At 49.0% G+C, this 13,450-nt stretch overlaps 5 protein-coding genes across 5 annotated transcripts; 2 read left to right on the top strand and 3 right to left on the bottom strand.

Moving 5' to 3' along the window:
• Positions 1–394: 394 nt before the first annotated feature.
• F5B22DRAFT_53674 (uncharacterized protein) lies at positions 395–1,946 on the bottom strand. The gene has a single exon (XM_047972793.1). It carries the CDS (start codon positions 1,742–1,744, stop codon positions 509–511), a length of 1,236 nt encoding a protein of 411 aa, XP_047832835.1. The 5' UTR covers positions 1,745–1,946; the 3' UTR covers positions 395–508.
• A 2,519-nt stretch (positions 1,947–4,465) lies between these two features.
• Positions 4,466–6,423, bottom strand: F5B22DRAFT_598520 (uncharacterized protein). Its single transcript, XM_047974372.1, has 2 exons — positions 6,401–6,423; positions 4,466–6,334 (listed from the first exon to the last, which is right to left on the bottom strand). The coding sequence occupies exon 2, from the start codon at positions 5,859–5,861 to the stop codon at positions 4,968–4,970; it is 894 nt and encodes a 297-aa protein (XP_047832834.1). The 5' UTR covers positions 5,862–6,334; positions 6,401–6,423; the 3' UTR covers positions 4,466–4,967.
• A 371-nt stretch (positions 6,424–6,794) lies between these two features.
• F5B22DRAFT_598511 (L domain-like protein) lies at positions 6,795–8,249 on the top strand. Its single transcript, XM_047974371.1, has 4 exons — positions 6,795–7,103; positions 7,205–7,245; positions 7,372–7,632; positions 7,724–8,249. Exons 1-4 carry the CDS (start codon positions 7,025–7,027, stop codon positions 8,093–8,095), a joined length of 753 nt encoding a protein of 250 aa, XP_047832833.1. The 5' UTR covers positions 6,795–7,024; the 3' UTR covers positions 8,096–8,249.
• Positions 8,250–9,804, bottom strand: F5B22DRAFT_598507 (histone-fold-containing protein). The gene is made up of 5 exons (XM_047974370.1): positions 9,626–9,804; positions 9,211–9,370; positions 9,060–9,145; positions 8,909–8,999; positions 8,250–8,853 (listed from the first exon to the last, which is right to left on the bottom strand). The coding sequence occupies exons 2-5, from the start codon at positions 9,272–9,274 to the stop codon at positions 8,480–8,482; spliced, it is 615 nt and encodes a 204-aa protein (XP_047832832.1). The 5' UTR covers positions 9,275–9,370; positions 9,626–9,804; the 3' UTR covers positions 8,250–8,479.
• Positions 9,805–10,186: 382 nt separating this feature from the next.
• Positions 10,187–12,902, top strand: F5B22DRAFT_644559 (voltage gated chloride channel; the record flags this gene model as incomplete). The annotated part of the gene is made up of 4 exons (XM_047978443.1): positions 10,187–10,357; positions 10,423–10,438; positions 10,521–10,870; positions 10,923–12,902. 4 exons carry the CDS (start codon positions 10,187–10,189, stop codon positions 12,900–12,902), a joined length of 2,517 nt encoding a protein of 838 aa, XP_047832831.1.
• Between the last annotated feature and the right edge of the window lie 548 nt (positions 12,903–13,450).

The following is a 13,450-nucleotide window of genomic DNA, read 5'->3' as shown; positions in this document are numbered from 1 at the left end:
CCTTCGTATGACTCAAAAGTTCCAATGTGACATTATCCCAACCACCACCGAGGTATCGTTTGACATAAAACTTTCGCTACACGTGAATCGAATTTACACCCGCCCTGTGACATATGACACCGTTGCTCCGAACGTGTAGAGAAAACAAGACACTTGCGCCGCATGCATCGTGTCGAGAAAAAGAGAGGAGTTGAAAGGGGTATAGCTTTTTGTTGTCCGCTCTGGCGCCATGAGCTTATCGAAAATACGCAATGAATTGGCTCAATGCATGGTGATATCATACTACAACATCTCCCAGAGAAAAGGACGACCGCGCAGGAAGTATACAACGGTCTCCAATCTGTTAATCGCTCAACATACGTTGAGACTTATCGGAAGGAAAGGAAAGTCCTCGTCGGAATTGTATCGTAAAACATAATAAAGAATAAGAAGGATGCTGGAGAAAGGCAATGCCTTGAATAGGCGAGGTCTTATCCAAGCTAAAATTAATAATCAATATGATACTAACTCAGGCTGTCGTTTCTGATCTGTGTCGAGAAAACAACTTCCGCAGTCCTAAAGTAGAACGAGCAGACCTCGGATATGATGGACTCTCTGAACCGAGCCTGCTTGCAACCTCTGGAGGAAGAGGTGACTTAGGCGGAGGGGGTGAAGGTATAGCAGGCAAGTCCTTTTGTGGTAATGGCGGGGGTACAAGTTTGTTCTTCTTCCGCTCTGGGGTGACCGTCGGCGTTCTCATCGAGAAGCCGGCCAGTTCTGGTATTCGGTACTCGAAACCGCCTTCAATAACGGATGGGTTTGTCGTTGTCGTGGCTTCGGTTGATTGGGTCGATTGTGACTGCCGTATCCACGTCCGGTCTTGACTTCTAGAGCTGCTCCCTTCACATTCTTCTTCCTCATATTCCGCCTCTTCTTCCTCCTCTTCCAGTAATTCGTCGTCATCGTAACCAGTAGGATTTTCCCGTTCTTCGTCACCACAAACCACAATATACCATCTAATGCTTTCCCCTCGCTGTATCTGATCCCGTAGCTTTTCTAGCCACCCTGCCTTTTTGCTGCTTGATCCAAACACTTTTCTTCCGTACTCGTCGCTTGAACCATGCATAGCCCTGTTGGGGTCTCGTTTCATACGCGCTTCGTAGCGGAACATTTCATCAGCAATGGAGACCGAGGTGCTCACTCGTATGACATGGTCTGCCACATAGGCCCAGGGAGCACTGGCCATAGACTCATCCTTGGGATCGAATTCTTCCAATAGTCTTATAAGCGGCGTATTATCGAAGTAATCAGAATTCTTCGTAGCGAGCGACGACGGAGACAGCAGCGGAAGGGGTGGGAACGTGATGGTATCGTCACGCCCACTCGTTCTTGGTCGGCCGGACGACTTAACACTTTGCCGGGATGCGCTTCTGCTCCGCGACTTTGTGCCACTACCGTTGGAATATCTCGGTTCTTCTGAGCCATGGTATTCGGAAGAGCTGGTGCGCGAGACGTAAGAAGAGTCATTAGATGGCGCATGATGATGTTTTCGGTAGGCCGGCGATGATGCGTTCCGAGACGGAGGAGGGGGCGAGTTCGAAGAGGGTAGGAAGCTATATATGTTGTGGAAATGCTCTATGATGGCAGCCTCACTTCTCGGAGCGACAATCCATTCTGTGGCTCCATCTTCGATATCGTGTTTGGCAATGAAATAGCGGACACTCTTGCGATGCCACCGAAAGCCGTGGCAGAGATAAGTTGGCATTCTGCCACTTGTAGACGAGCCGTCAGAGTAGGCTCAGGCTCAACTGACGCGACGCAGAGGGTGTCGAAACGGTGCCTGAGAACCCAGAGAATCTGTCACTTAAGAAGCGTCTGACGAGGGAACGGCCGGATCTAGTCGCAGATAGGTGATGCAACTCATGGGATCAAAGCAAATTCGATTTCCAAACAATCAACACCATGAGATATCCACGTGATGTAGTGTCGCTTTGCAATCACATCGATGGATAAGTAAGCAGGAGTACGATGATATTTCGCAGAAAGAGCCATGAGGAGGACTACCTAGCCGTGCTTCTGGGAATAGATGCAGGGAGAAACATGAGTAGGTGGAGAAAAAGGGTCGTATTCGAGAGATGAATGGACTGGACGAGACGAAACCGGCAGGGAAATGGGGGCCCAACCTCAAGCTGCTCAGGGAAGATGGAAGATGGGGGAGCTGGGGGCGCGGACCATTAGCAGAGACCGGATTGTGGGAGCACGACAGGGGGAGTTTTTTTCGGTCTCGTCAGACCGTTCTAGGTCATATCTTGCCCGTTTCTGTTTGCACTATGGCCGTTAGCCAAAGCTGGTGGCGGGTAAATACCAAAAGATGACCACAATAATATACATGTAAATGACGAGATCAGTCCCGACGTGAAGAAAGCGCCCGGCTGTTCGGCTCGATCCGGGCCACCTACACACTATCTACTACTGAGATATATCAAACTATTCTACCAGCTCACACCTAAGGACTGGAGGCATGTACACTACATGCTACTACTGTGTGATGTTTGAGCTTACCGAAATCTGATCACACCACCAGCAGACAAGACACCAACGCAGAAACCAGTATGCAATGGCTTGCTAGCTCACAAAGGGCCAAGTCTCGAATGAGGATTGGCACCCCGACACAAAGAATGCGCGCGGGGGGCTGACGAGAAAGTCGGAAGGATTAGGTCAGCAGAGTTTGATTGTCATGGTGTCGAACCACCGAGTCTGCGGGCTAGCGTGCAAGCAGCTATGGGATGCTATGGATGCTATGGATCCGTATGGTCTGGCAGTGGTCTGGTGTGGTGGTGCTGGGTCTAGCGCAGATGGTGATGGATGATGCGAGCCCCTCAAATGGTGATGATGTACAGAACAGGCCCCTGTTTGTGGAACCGCAACAGGAAGGCTCTGGAGGGATGATCGAGGAGCTGAGGCTTGGTTCTGGCTTGAGTCTCGCTTGGGGATCTTGGGATTCGCTGTCTGCGAAGAGCGTGATTGAGGTGTTTGTTTGTGTTTGCATGCTCGGATAGACTGGAAGTGATCCAATCCATACAGACAAGCTAGGCATGGGGTTCTTTAGCAGGTACGCTCGGCGAAGTGTAGACCAAGTGTGACGGGTTTCGGACGTCTTGGGTTTCCTTGGTCTGCTTGGTATTCGCTGGACAATTTTGAAGCCTTGGCAACCGTATAGGTACCTAAGTATGTATGTAGACAAGGGCCGACCGAGTAAGCCTCTAGGGTAGCATGCCGGTGTTGGAAAGCCGTACGTAGGTATACTTATACTTACAGATACTTAGTATGTCGCAGCGGAAGACATCCGCTTCCATTGATGCCGTTGGGCCATCAAGGCATAATTTTGTCGAGGTGAACTCGAGAGGAATCAAAATTATCTGATATGAGCCTGGCAACTACTAGCAATCAAGACCATCACAGTCTACATACGAAGTAGTGACTTGCACCGGTAGGTAAATGTAGCTGCCTAGTAGAATACATACATAGATACCCGAGTGCCTACCTGCATGCAGAAGGTTGACTTTAGGCCAGGCTCTAGGCCACCGAGCCACTAAGATCGTTGAAGTACGCTAGCGAAATACACTGCCATGGCTCGCCATGCACTAATGAGGTACCTACAGTAGCCAAGGGCTCTCGGCTAGGGTACGGGTCAGGGGACTTGGCACAGGGCTACGGTACATACTTAGTACAATATTCGAGTACCTCGTAGTAGTCTAGATCAATCTGGGAATCACAGGCAGACACAGGGTTTATATCTAAGTGTCTGATCTAGGTATATCTCACGCTGCAGAAACCCCCAGTAAGTAAGTACATCCGCAATACCCTACCTAAGTAGATACCTAATGAGTGATGTCGGCCGTAGTGCTCCTCTTGTAGCCCACGGCAGGGTAGATTGCGCCAAACAGTAAGTCGTGCCGAGGGTCGTGCAGAGTCCTGGTTAGATGGCGTTGTTGTGATAAGGTTAGCACAGATGGTAAACCGCTCTAAGAGAGGCGGCATGCGTTACCTAGCTTCTGTTTGCCACAGGTACATGTGGCCCACGGCAATTAGGGCGCCTCTCGACGTGTTCTGATTCGCCTGATTGCGTGCATTCTGCCGTAATGGGTTAGATGCACCTCTTGCCTGCCGCCGCAAGCACTGCCCCCAATGCCAGCAATCCCACTGGCAGCGTTAGGGTGCCGGCTGGTCATGCTCAGTGCAGCGCTTGTTACCTAGGGCAGAGTACTTAGGGCGTTAGGTCTGCAGCTCAACAAAACACTAGCGGACAGTTACTTATGGTACTTACAGTGTCTAGGTACTGTCAGACCGTCGAGTCCTTTCATTTCACAGTGTCCCTGACAGAGCTTCGCGAATTGGCAAGCATTGATAAACACACAAAACTCGTGGGATCTAGAGCTAGCTAGATTAAAGAAAAAAAAAAAGAGTCATAATTATGGAATTGATCAGTTACCCAATGCACACTTGCCCGGTCAGACCCGGCGCTCATGTTCATCCGAAAGGACCAGATGCCACAACAGGGTTTCTCCGCTGTGGGCTGTGAAGGTTCGATTGCCGAAAAGGGTACCTACAGCTTTTCAAGCGCTACCTGTACCACATTGGCGCATTGTCGCACTGTTTGGCTGCCAGTTGCGTACTGTAGCGAGTAGGTACCTACGTCTACGCCAGGCACCAGTATTGAAAGTAGTGATCATCCCAATTTTAATCATCTACTTATCTAAATTTGAGGAAACATTATATTTATGCCATGTTATACTTATCATAGGTACTTAGGTAAGGAGAAACACAGAGCTCGCCTGAGGTGTTAATGCTGCGGAACAACTTTAAGAAACAGAAAAAAAAAACTCAAGCGAGAAGAATAGGAGCTTGGCAATGGAACTTACGCTTCATCAGCCGGCAACCTTGCGCAGTAAAAAAGAAGGATTATGGTAAAAGACAACAAAGCGGACTCACCACTGGCGATGTCTCATGCTCGATAGCACGCAATAGTCGTCCTCTGGTATCCTCTCAAACGCTTTCTGCGCCCTGCAAAGATGCTCCATAGCTTCATCGGTGCCAAGATCGTCAGCTTTCTGCCGCGCTGCTATGAATTCCTCGGCGAGCCTGGCCCAGCGCTCTACAGATACGTCCCTTCGATTTCTTTGGACACACGTGAAGCACGTGGTCCCAATCTTTCCACTTTTCGAGAGCGTTGCCGGGATGCTGTGAATAGTGTCTTGGGCAAGCAGACGTGGTTTGACCTGATGTCCACAACCTGTGTGGACCATACTTGTCCTACAGAATGGACAAGAATCGTGATTTATAAACCACCGTCTGAAACAGTCGTGGCAAGCTACGTGCCCACATGGCAAGATGGAGGCCATGCTAGGCCCTGGGTCGTCAGCTGTGATTGCTAGCTTCAGAATTGTTTGTTGGCAAATCTGACAGGTGAGATTACTTGGCTTATCGATGAGGAATGTGATCTTCGGGGACGGTACAAATGATTCATTGTTTGCTAACTTGCCTGCTAACTTGCCTGAAGTGTCACTGGCAGTAGGAGCAGCCCGTGTTTGTTTCAAGAAGGCCCGTACCAAATACTTGAGATGAGCCGTGATTTCCTGTGTCTTGCTGTTTGAAGTGGTACGCTCCCCAGAGCTGCTGAGACTTGCATCGCTTTGCAGTGAATCAGTGTTTCGTGGACGACTTTCTTCATGTCGTGCTCGCACTTCGCCAAGTTGGGAACGTGACGAGACTGCCGTCATATCTCTCCACTGTTGTATCGCCTCCGTCTGCATTTCGGGCCATCTCACCACTCTTGATTCGTGCCTCGACCTGCTGATAGTGGTAGAATGTGTAGCAAGCATATTCTCTCAGCAACAAAGTTGCTTGCCTCGTATTTGGTGAGATGTTACTGTACTAGCACTATTCTGCTGATGTCAAATCTTCTCACCCACGTCGCAGCGACTCAACTAACTACCTACCGCCGTTACCGACTTTCTTATTAGAAATACCTATTGAAACAAGAAGTGAAAATCTGGTAAAGGCGACTTTAGAGTTTGCACAGCAATCTGTATAACGGATCACTATATTTCTTGATCGACTTGTAAGCGTGGCTTGCTGACTTCTGTTGGAAGCCCCGGCACTCGAGATACTATATACGTGCTTAAGCTGAACCATTTTGGAAGAAAGGACTGAAGAAAGGCCTTGTTCATTGCTATAAATTGTTAGTGTTTGACCGACGCCTTCTTTGTCTCATCGAGCAACGGAGAACAAGACCACTAAAGCTTTAGGGGGCCGAGACCCATTTGCTTTGATAGCCAGTTTCTTTAAAGATTAGCTGTATTATAATCAATGGCTATTGTCACCTTTTCAAAAAAAAAAAAAAAAATCATGATTGGATTACCTCTTGTCGTAGCTCTAAGTGCTATGATCGAAAAGGTTACTGGGCTGAATCTTCAAAGGTAAAGAAGACAGCCAGCATGGCATTACAACACCACACTTTAGAAGTAGCACGGTAATTGAGCCTTGTAATTGGACCTTATAGTTGGCATTTAGGCAAGACACAAGCGGGATGTCGAGGACTTTCGTTGTATTTGAGGCGGACCACCTTCTCAAACATTGGAGCCAAAATGTAGCGGAATGATGCGATAGGTACCTAAGGTGCCTAATACGATCGCATAACTCCTTATTTACCTATTACCTATTATTATGATATATACACTTAGTGGTATCGCCTGAGCTGGCCCCATAATTCTCCAAGTGGGAAAGTTGGAAGGCTGTTCAGTGAGATTCAAACCCCAAATTTTAGGTTGCCTGCGCCTATTCAGCCTTGTTTCCTTCTCCAGTACTACTTAATAATTGTTGTTGTTATTGCTATCTCTCATTATAGACGCGTCTACGAATTGACAAATATCGACTGTTGAACCACGAAGTCAATTGCTATTCATTGCCAAACCAAATTCGAACCGCTATATAATTCATTGAATCACAACGGTAATTCTCACCTAAGCTAGTGTCTCTGAAAAAAATGAGGCTCACGGCCGAGCTTCTCCAGAACTCACCGTCATGGCTCAATGCGCTGAAGGAGCGCGAGCTGGACCTTCGAGGTACGTCAGAAAAGAACAGATACTACACATCTATTTGATCTAGCCATGAAGTCAAGGAAACAAGAGCAGAGTTGATAGCGAGCCTTTGTCGGCCTGAACAGGACATCGCATTCCCGCCATCGAGAACTTGGGTGTCGCAGGTGTACGTATCCCCTCTCCTTTCCTTGTTCGCCGATTACCTGCGCTAGCTATAGCACTGGCGACTATTACCTCTCTACGCCTCGTCACTGGGCCTGTTGACTACTGCTGACATGCACTACTCGTTTAGCCCCAGGATGCCATAGATCTAGTCGATAATGACATTCAGGTGCTGGGCAACTTCCCGCTTTCGCCACGGATACACACACTGCTTCTGGCACGTAATCGCATTTCCTCGATACAGCCAACGCTAGCAAACTCGATTCCGAACCTCACCAACCTCCAATTGGAGTCGAACAATCTGAGCGAGCTCGCAGATTTAGACCCGCTAGGGTCGTTCCCACGGCTGACGCACCTCGTTCTACAAGACAACCCCGTTACAAAGAAAGAGGTGAGCATAAGCCTGCTGAACCTAGCGCGAACCCAGAAAATGCAAACTAGTCTGAGGAATTAGAAGCTGATGCGAAATCGTCAAATCACAGCACTACCGGTATTGGACTCTCTGGCGTTGTCCCTCAGTCCGATTCCTTGATTATGCCAAGGTGAAGGATGCAGAACGCAAGCACGCCAGCGAGTTATTTGGCACGGTCGAGGCACCTACGGAGCTTGCGACGAAGATAATGGATGTCAAGTCCAAATCGTTCGGTGCCACATCGTCCCTCGAAGACGCAGGCAGCACTGCCGGCCTATCGATGCGCATGTCTAGGATCAAGCTCACCGATAAGGAGAAGAAGCGGTTGCAGGATATGATTAAGCGGGCGACCAGCCTGGACGAGATCACCAGACTTGAGACGATGCTGAGGGAGGGCAGGTTGCCTGCTGGTGTTCATCTGAATGATGAGATGGAGGAGTAAAGAACTGGATATAAAAGTATCATGTGACGGTGATGGTTTTTAGCATCCGGAGCTCTGATTAAGTCGAGGACTACGCTATGAGAATGGTATATACCCACGAAAAAAAGGCGAATAGCAATGCTGGGCTTCTCACATATGATGAGAAGTTATTAACCTGTGATTGAATTGCAATTTTCTTGTGAAATATGTGATTTGTTGCTATAAACGCTCGAAGTATTTCAATCAGGTAGCCACGACTACCACACTCTAACAACGGTGTCTCATTCCACGTTCATGCTCTGGCACTTTCACCCTGTCCTGGCCTCGCTCTTAGCGGGGAGCTTTTCAATACCACCAGTCTTCCTCCCAGCATTCCTCCCAGCATTCCTCCCATCCAGCTGTCTCTTAGTCAGCCATATGGACATCGTCATCATCCCTATTCGCCGCCCGTCTGATCTCATCCTGCAACTGCTCGTTCGGATCCAGCGAGGCATCGTCCTCGCTGACGATACGAGCCCCGCTGGCCCCCATAAAGCTCGCAATGCTGCTGTTCCCTGCTCCAGCGTTGCTCGCCCGCCCCTTCTGCTTCTTACCGTTCGTCTGACGCGACGCCGTGGGCCGCGAGTCCTCGTGGCCTGCGCCCGACTCCTCTGGCTTTTTCCCCCCGCTGAGATTCGCGCGCGTCGCGGCCGCGTGCGCTTTGATCTGCTTGTAGGGCACTGTCTTGGGTATGATGTCCTCGAGGAATTGCAGATTATCTTGGTGAGATACTGCGTTTGCTGTGTGGTATTAGAAGGGAGCTGTGACAGGGTCGCTGGGTGAGTGGTGTAGTACCTAGATCTTTGTATTGGATATTTCGTCTGGGCTTGCGCTCTAGTTTGGCCATGTTTAGCCCCTCACTCGCGAGGTATTGAATGAACATTTCCTGCGCGCAATGGTAAATCTCGGGTGTTCTAGATCATGGAAGTAGTCATGGTGCACTTACAGTGGCTAATGTGATCACAAATGCGGCATTGTTGGAGCAAATGTTGATGTCCTGATCTTGAGCAATGATCTTCTTCACTCTGGATACTATCAAGAATGGTTAGGAGAACTAGGCGCTCATTGTCTGGGATGGTTGGCTTCATTGGACTTACATGGAAGCTGGGCTTGGCCAGTGACCTCCTTTCTTGGAGGAATTGCCGTAGTGTTGTAGGGCATGGTGTGTAAGATCTCCAAGCGCAATTCCTTGACTGCAGACGCTAGCTAACTGTGTGAAAGCCCTGAGAATGAGAGCTCGATGAATTTGTGCTTGTTCTGCCAAACATTCAAGTCGTTAGTGATCATGTATATAATGAGTAATAAGGTCTCCAAGATTCAGCAGAAACGTTCAGGTCAGCCAACTTTCTCACTAGACCTGTGCCGGGCTATGCTTTCAACCTCCTCACCTCTCTGCTTAAGTCCCCAAATTGATAACCAACAGAAATGTTATGAAGGATTAACATGGATAGAGAGCAAGGGCTCTAGATTGGATAGAGCTCGTGAGGATAATAGAAATGGGTATATACTAACAGCGGTCGGTCCAAAACACACAAATGAGAGACAAGTTTACCAATGTAAGTGGATGAGGTTCTTGTATCAGTGGAGGTATGATATAAGTAGCTCTCTATACGCGTGAATGCTCTCTCTAGACGCGATTCTATTAAAAGTCGGGAGGTACCTGTGTACTTGGGCCCATTGCTCGCTGCAGGTGCTCCAGAGACCCACAGAAGGGCTAGGTACTTACTTCGTAGGGCGGCTTCCAGAACCCTGCTAGAGATAGGAGCTGGAGCCCCAATTCGGCATAGTGTCTAGGCGCTCTCGGCGCTGTAGGTAGAACATCACGCATATGGTAGGTACTGTAGGTACATGCATGTCACTAGAGCTTCTGGCGCAGCTGGGAACTTCGGTTACTTACTTCACCTTACCTCATCGTTTCATTCTCTACCTTAGGTACCTACTGTCCATCAACTACTGGAAACAACTTGCTCGTCTATACGCACAGCTGATAAATTTGGTGCGCATCTTCTGCGCGGCTCAGTTCGTCCAGAATCACCAAGAAATCCGAGCGAGAATGTCTAGAACGTCGAGGCGATGAACCCACAATCTTCCTCGGTCTCCCTCGCCCAGCCCGAACACCTCCGTCGACCCTCTGTGAGCTCAAGGTTCTCCTATGCCGTTTCTACAGCCGAGCGCGGCGAAGACGGAAATACCCCTGCTAGCAACCAGATCGAGGAGGAGATTGCTGAAATCAAGAGATATGAGGTATGCTGTCTTCACTCGACCTCACATTGACCAGTTCCAGACCTAACTTTGCTGCGCCCCTTTAGGATTTCACTACCATAGGTATGCATATCATGGTGTATCCAATTGTTGCAACCGTGGCGAAGACCTAGTTCTGTACTGGATGGCTAACCACTGTAAACAGACTGGGTTCAAGATGCAGCCCAAGAACGCATTCGACGGAACATACAACGGAGGAAGACGGCTGGATTATATGACCATGGGAGAGTTTCCTGGCGATACCAACTATGGGAATCTTATGATGCGGCACAAGGATGGATTGTCGTCACCCTTATAGGCGCCGCCATCGGTCTCAATGCGGCGTTCCTGAACATCATCACCGAATGGCTTGCTGATACAAAGACTGGTTACTGTACGACAGCCTTCTATCTGAACGAGAAATTCTGCTGCTGGGGCGAGGATAACGGTTGTCCCGAATGGCATGAATGGGCTGGTTTCGAACCCGTCGATTATATCATATATATTGTGTGTGGGGTAAGCTGAGGTCCCTCACCTCGATCTTAGTTCTGTGAGCTAAGCATGGTAGACTATATTCGCATTCACGGCTGCTACGCTGGTGAAGTCCTTCGCTCCGTACGCTGCCGGCTCGGGTATCTCGGAAATCAAGTGCATCATTGCTGGCTTCGTCATGAAAGGCTTTTTGGGCTTCTGGACACTACTAATTAAGTCCATCGCTCTTCCTCTGGCCATCGGGTCAGGCCTCTCTGTGGGAAAAGAGGGCCCGAGTGTACATTACGCAGTCTGTACGGGTCATGTTATCTCGAGATTCTTCCGCAAGTATAGGAATAACGCATCAAAGACGAGAGAAATCCTCAGTGCTTGCGCTGCTGCGGGCGTGGCAGTCGCCTTTGGCAGCCCCATCGGGGGCGTTCTCTTCTCCTTAGAAGAGATGTCAAGTCATTTCCCGCTGAAGACCCTATGGAGAAGCTACTTCTGTGCGCTCGTTGCGACGGCAGTGCTAGCCGCAATGAATCCATTCAGGACTGGTCAGCTTGTCATGTTCCAAGTCAAATATGACAGATCATGGCATCTCTTTGAGACTATCCCCTACATATTCATTGGTATCTTTGGAGGTTTATATGGTGCCTTTGTTATCAAGTGGAACCTCCGGGCGCAATCGTTTCGGAAGAAGTATCTTACGAAATGGGCAGTCCTGGAAGCAACCATTTTGGCTGCAGGAACAGCTATCATCTGCTACCCCAACGCATTTTTGCGAATCGACATGACAGAAAGTATGGAGATTCTGTTCTTGGAGTGCGAAGGTGCCGAAGATTACCGGGGTTTATGTGAGCAGGACAAGATGTGGTCCAATATCATATCTTTGACACTGGCGACAGTGATCAGGATCTTTCTAGTTATTATTTCCTACGGTTGTAAAGTACCAGCAGGAATATTCGTCCCCTCAATGGCTATTGGAGCTTCTTTTGGCCGAACAGTTGGAATCATCATGCAGGGCATATATCATGCACACCCAGATAGCATGTTTTTCTCAGCTTGTCCACCAGATGGACCATGCATAACGCCTGGAACTTATGCCTTTTTAGGTGCCGCCGCGGCGCTCAGCGGCATCATGCATATCACAGTTTCGGTTGTGGTCATTATGTTCGAACTTACAGGCGCCTTAACCTATATTTTACCTACCATGATCGTTGTGGGCGTTACCAAGATCGTGTCAGAGCTGTTCGGCAAGGGCGGTATTGCTGATCGTATGATCTGGTTTAGCGGTTTTCCTTTCCTTGATAACAAAGAGGAACACAACTTTGGTGTTCCGGTATCAACTGTCATGACCAGCGATGTGGTGTCAATTCCTGTCAATGGGATGACTCTTGAGACAATCGAAAACTTACTCAAGGAACCACATTACCAAGGTTTCCCTATTGTTGAGAATACACGGACCAACATTCTCGTTGGATACATCGGTAGAACGGAGTTACGATATGCTATCGATCGTTTGCGCCGCGATCGAGCAGTGGCTGTGAATCCACAAGCCAAATGTAACTTCTCTCCAGCAGGTGTCAACCCTGCGCTGACACCCATGACACCGACCGTTACGATCAATCACATGGACCTAAGCATGTCATCGGCCTCAATCGACTTTAGTCGCTATGTGGATGCTACACCGGTCACTGCACACCCGCGACTACCACTGGAGACAGTAATGGACATGTTCCGAAAGATTGGGCCTCGGGTGATTCTAATCGAGCACCATGGCAAACTTACAGGGTTAGTAACGGTCAAAGACTGTTTGAAATACCAGTTCAAAGTGGAAGCGGCCGAGAATCCACGTGAGCAGCATGAGATTGCTAAGGGACAAGAGGAACTGTGGCGTATCATGGAGAGTATCGCTACATGGTTTTCGGACAAGGTGGCTGATCTCAGCGGCGGTCGTATCAGGCTTGGAGGCGGGAGTGAGGAGTCGAGCGCCTTGCTACGCGGCGATGGTCAGATCATGGACGGCGATGAAGATGTTGGCGATGTTGATGGCGTTGAACTGGCAAATAGATGACACATTGGCTTAGATATGGAATAGAATTTTGACATTTTCCTTGGAAGAAGTTTCGATGATGAAGCGTATATATTATTATGATTCATGCATTGGCACCACTAAGCTGCTGCATTGTATTGATTGACCCATGAGTAGACCACGCTTTTGTACGCCAACTGAACACATGGAGGCTAGAAAATCTATTCCGATCATAGACAATATATATCGGCCCTTAGACCATAATTCTACGTTGTCCATTGCTTCACGAGTTAAGGAAGGAGGTATTACGTCGGGGACCAGACTAAGACGCACGCTAAGCGACCCCAACGCGCGTTCAGAATCCACCCACCGATTCTTGGCGATTTCCCCACGTGTGCGAACATTGACAAGCTGGGACGAGACAAGAATAAGTTCCACGGCATCAAATCCCAAACCAACAGGATCGAACCAGCCCAGCGGGACAAGACACAAGAGCATAGCCCCCCATCCCACAATACAATACCACCATCAGGAACTGACCTGGTGTGAAACAGACGGGTCTGCGCTTTGCCAATCAGAGGGGGCCAAAT

Source organism: Xylaria bambusicola (genome assembly GCF_022495145.1).
Source record: "Xylaria bambusicola strain CBS 139988 unplaced genomic scaffold F5B22scaffold_11, whole genome shotgun sequence".
Lineage (NCBI taxonomy): Eukaryota > Fungi > Ascomycota > Sordariomycetes > Xylariales > Xylariaceae > Xylaria > Xylaria bambusicola.
This window is presented reverse-complemented; position numbering and strand designations above follow the sequence as displayed.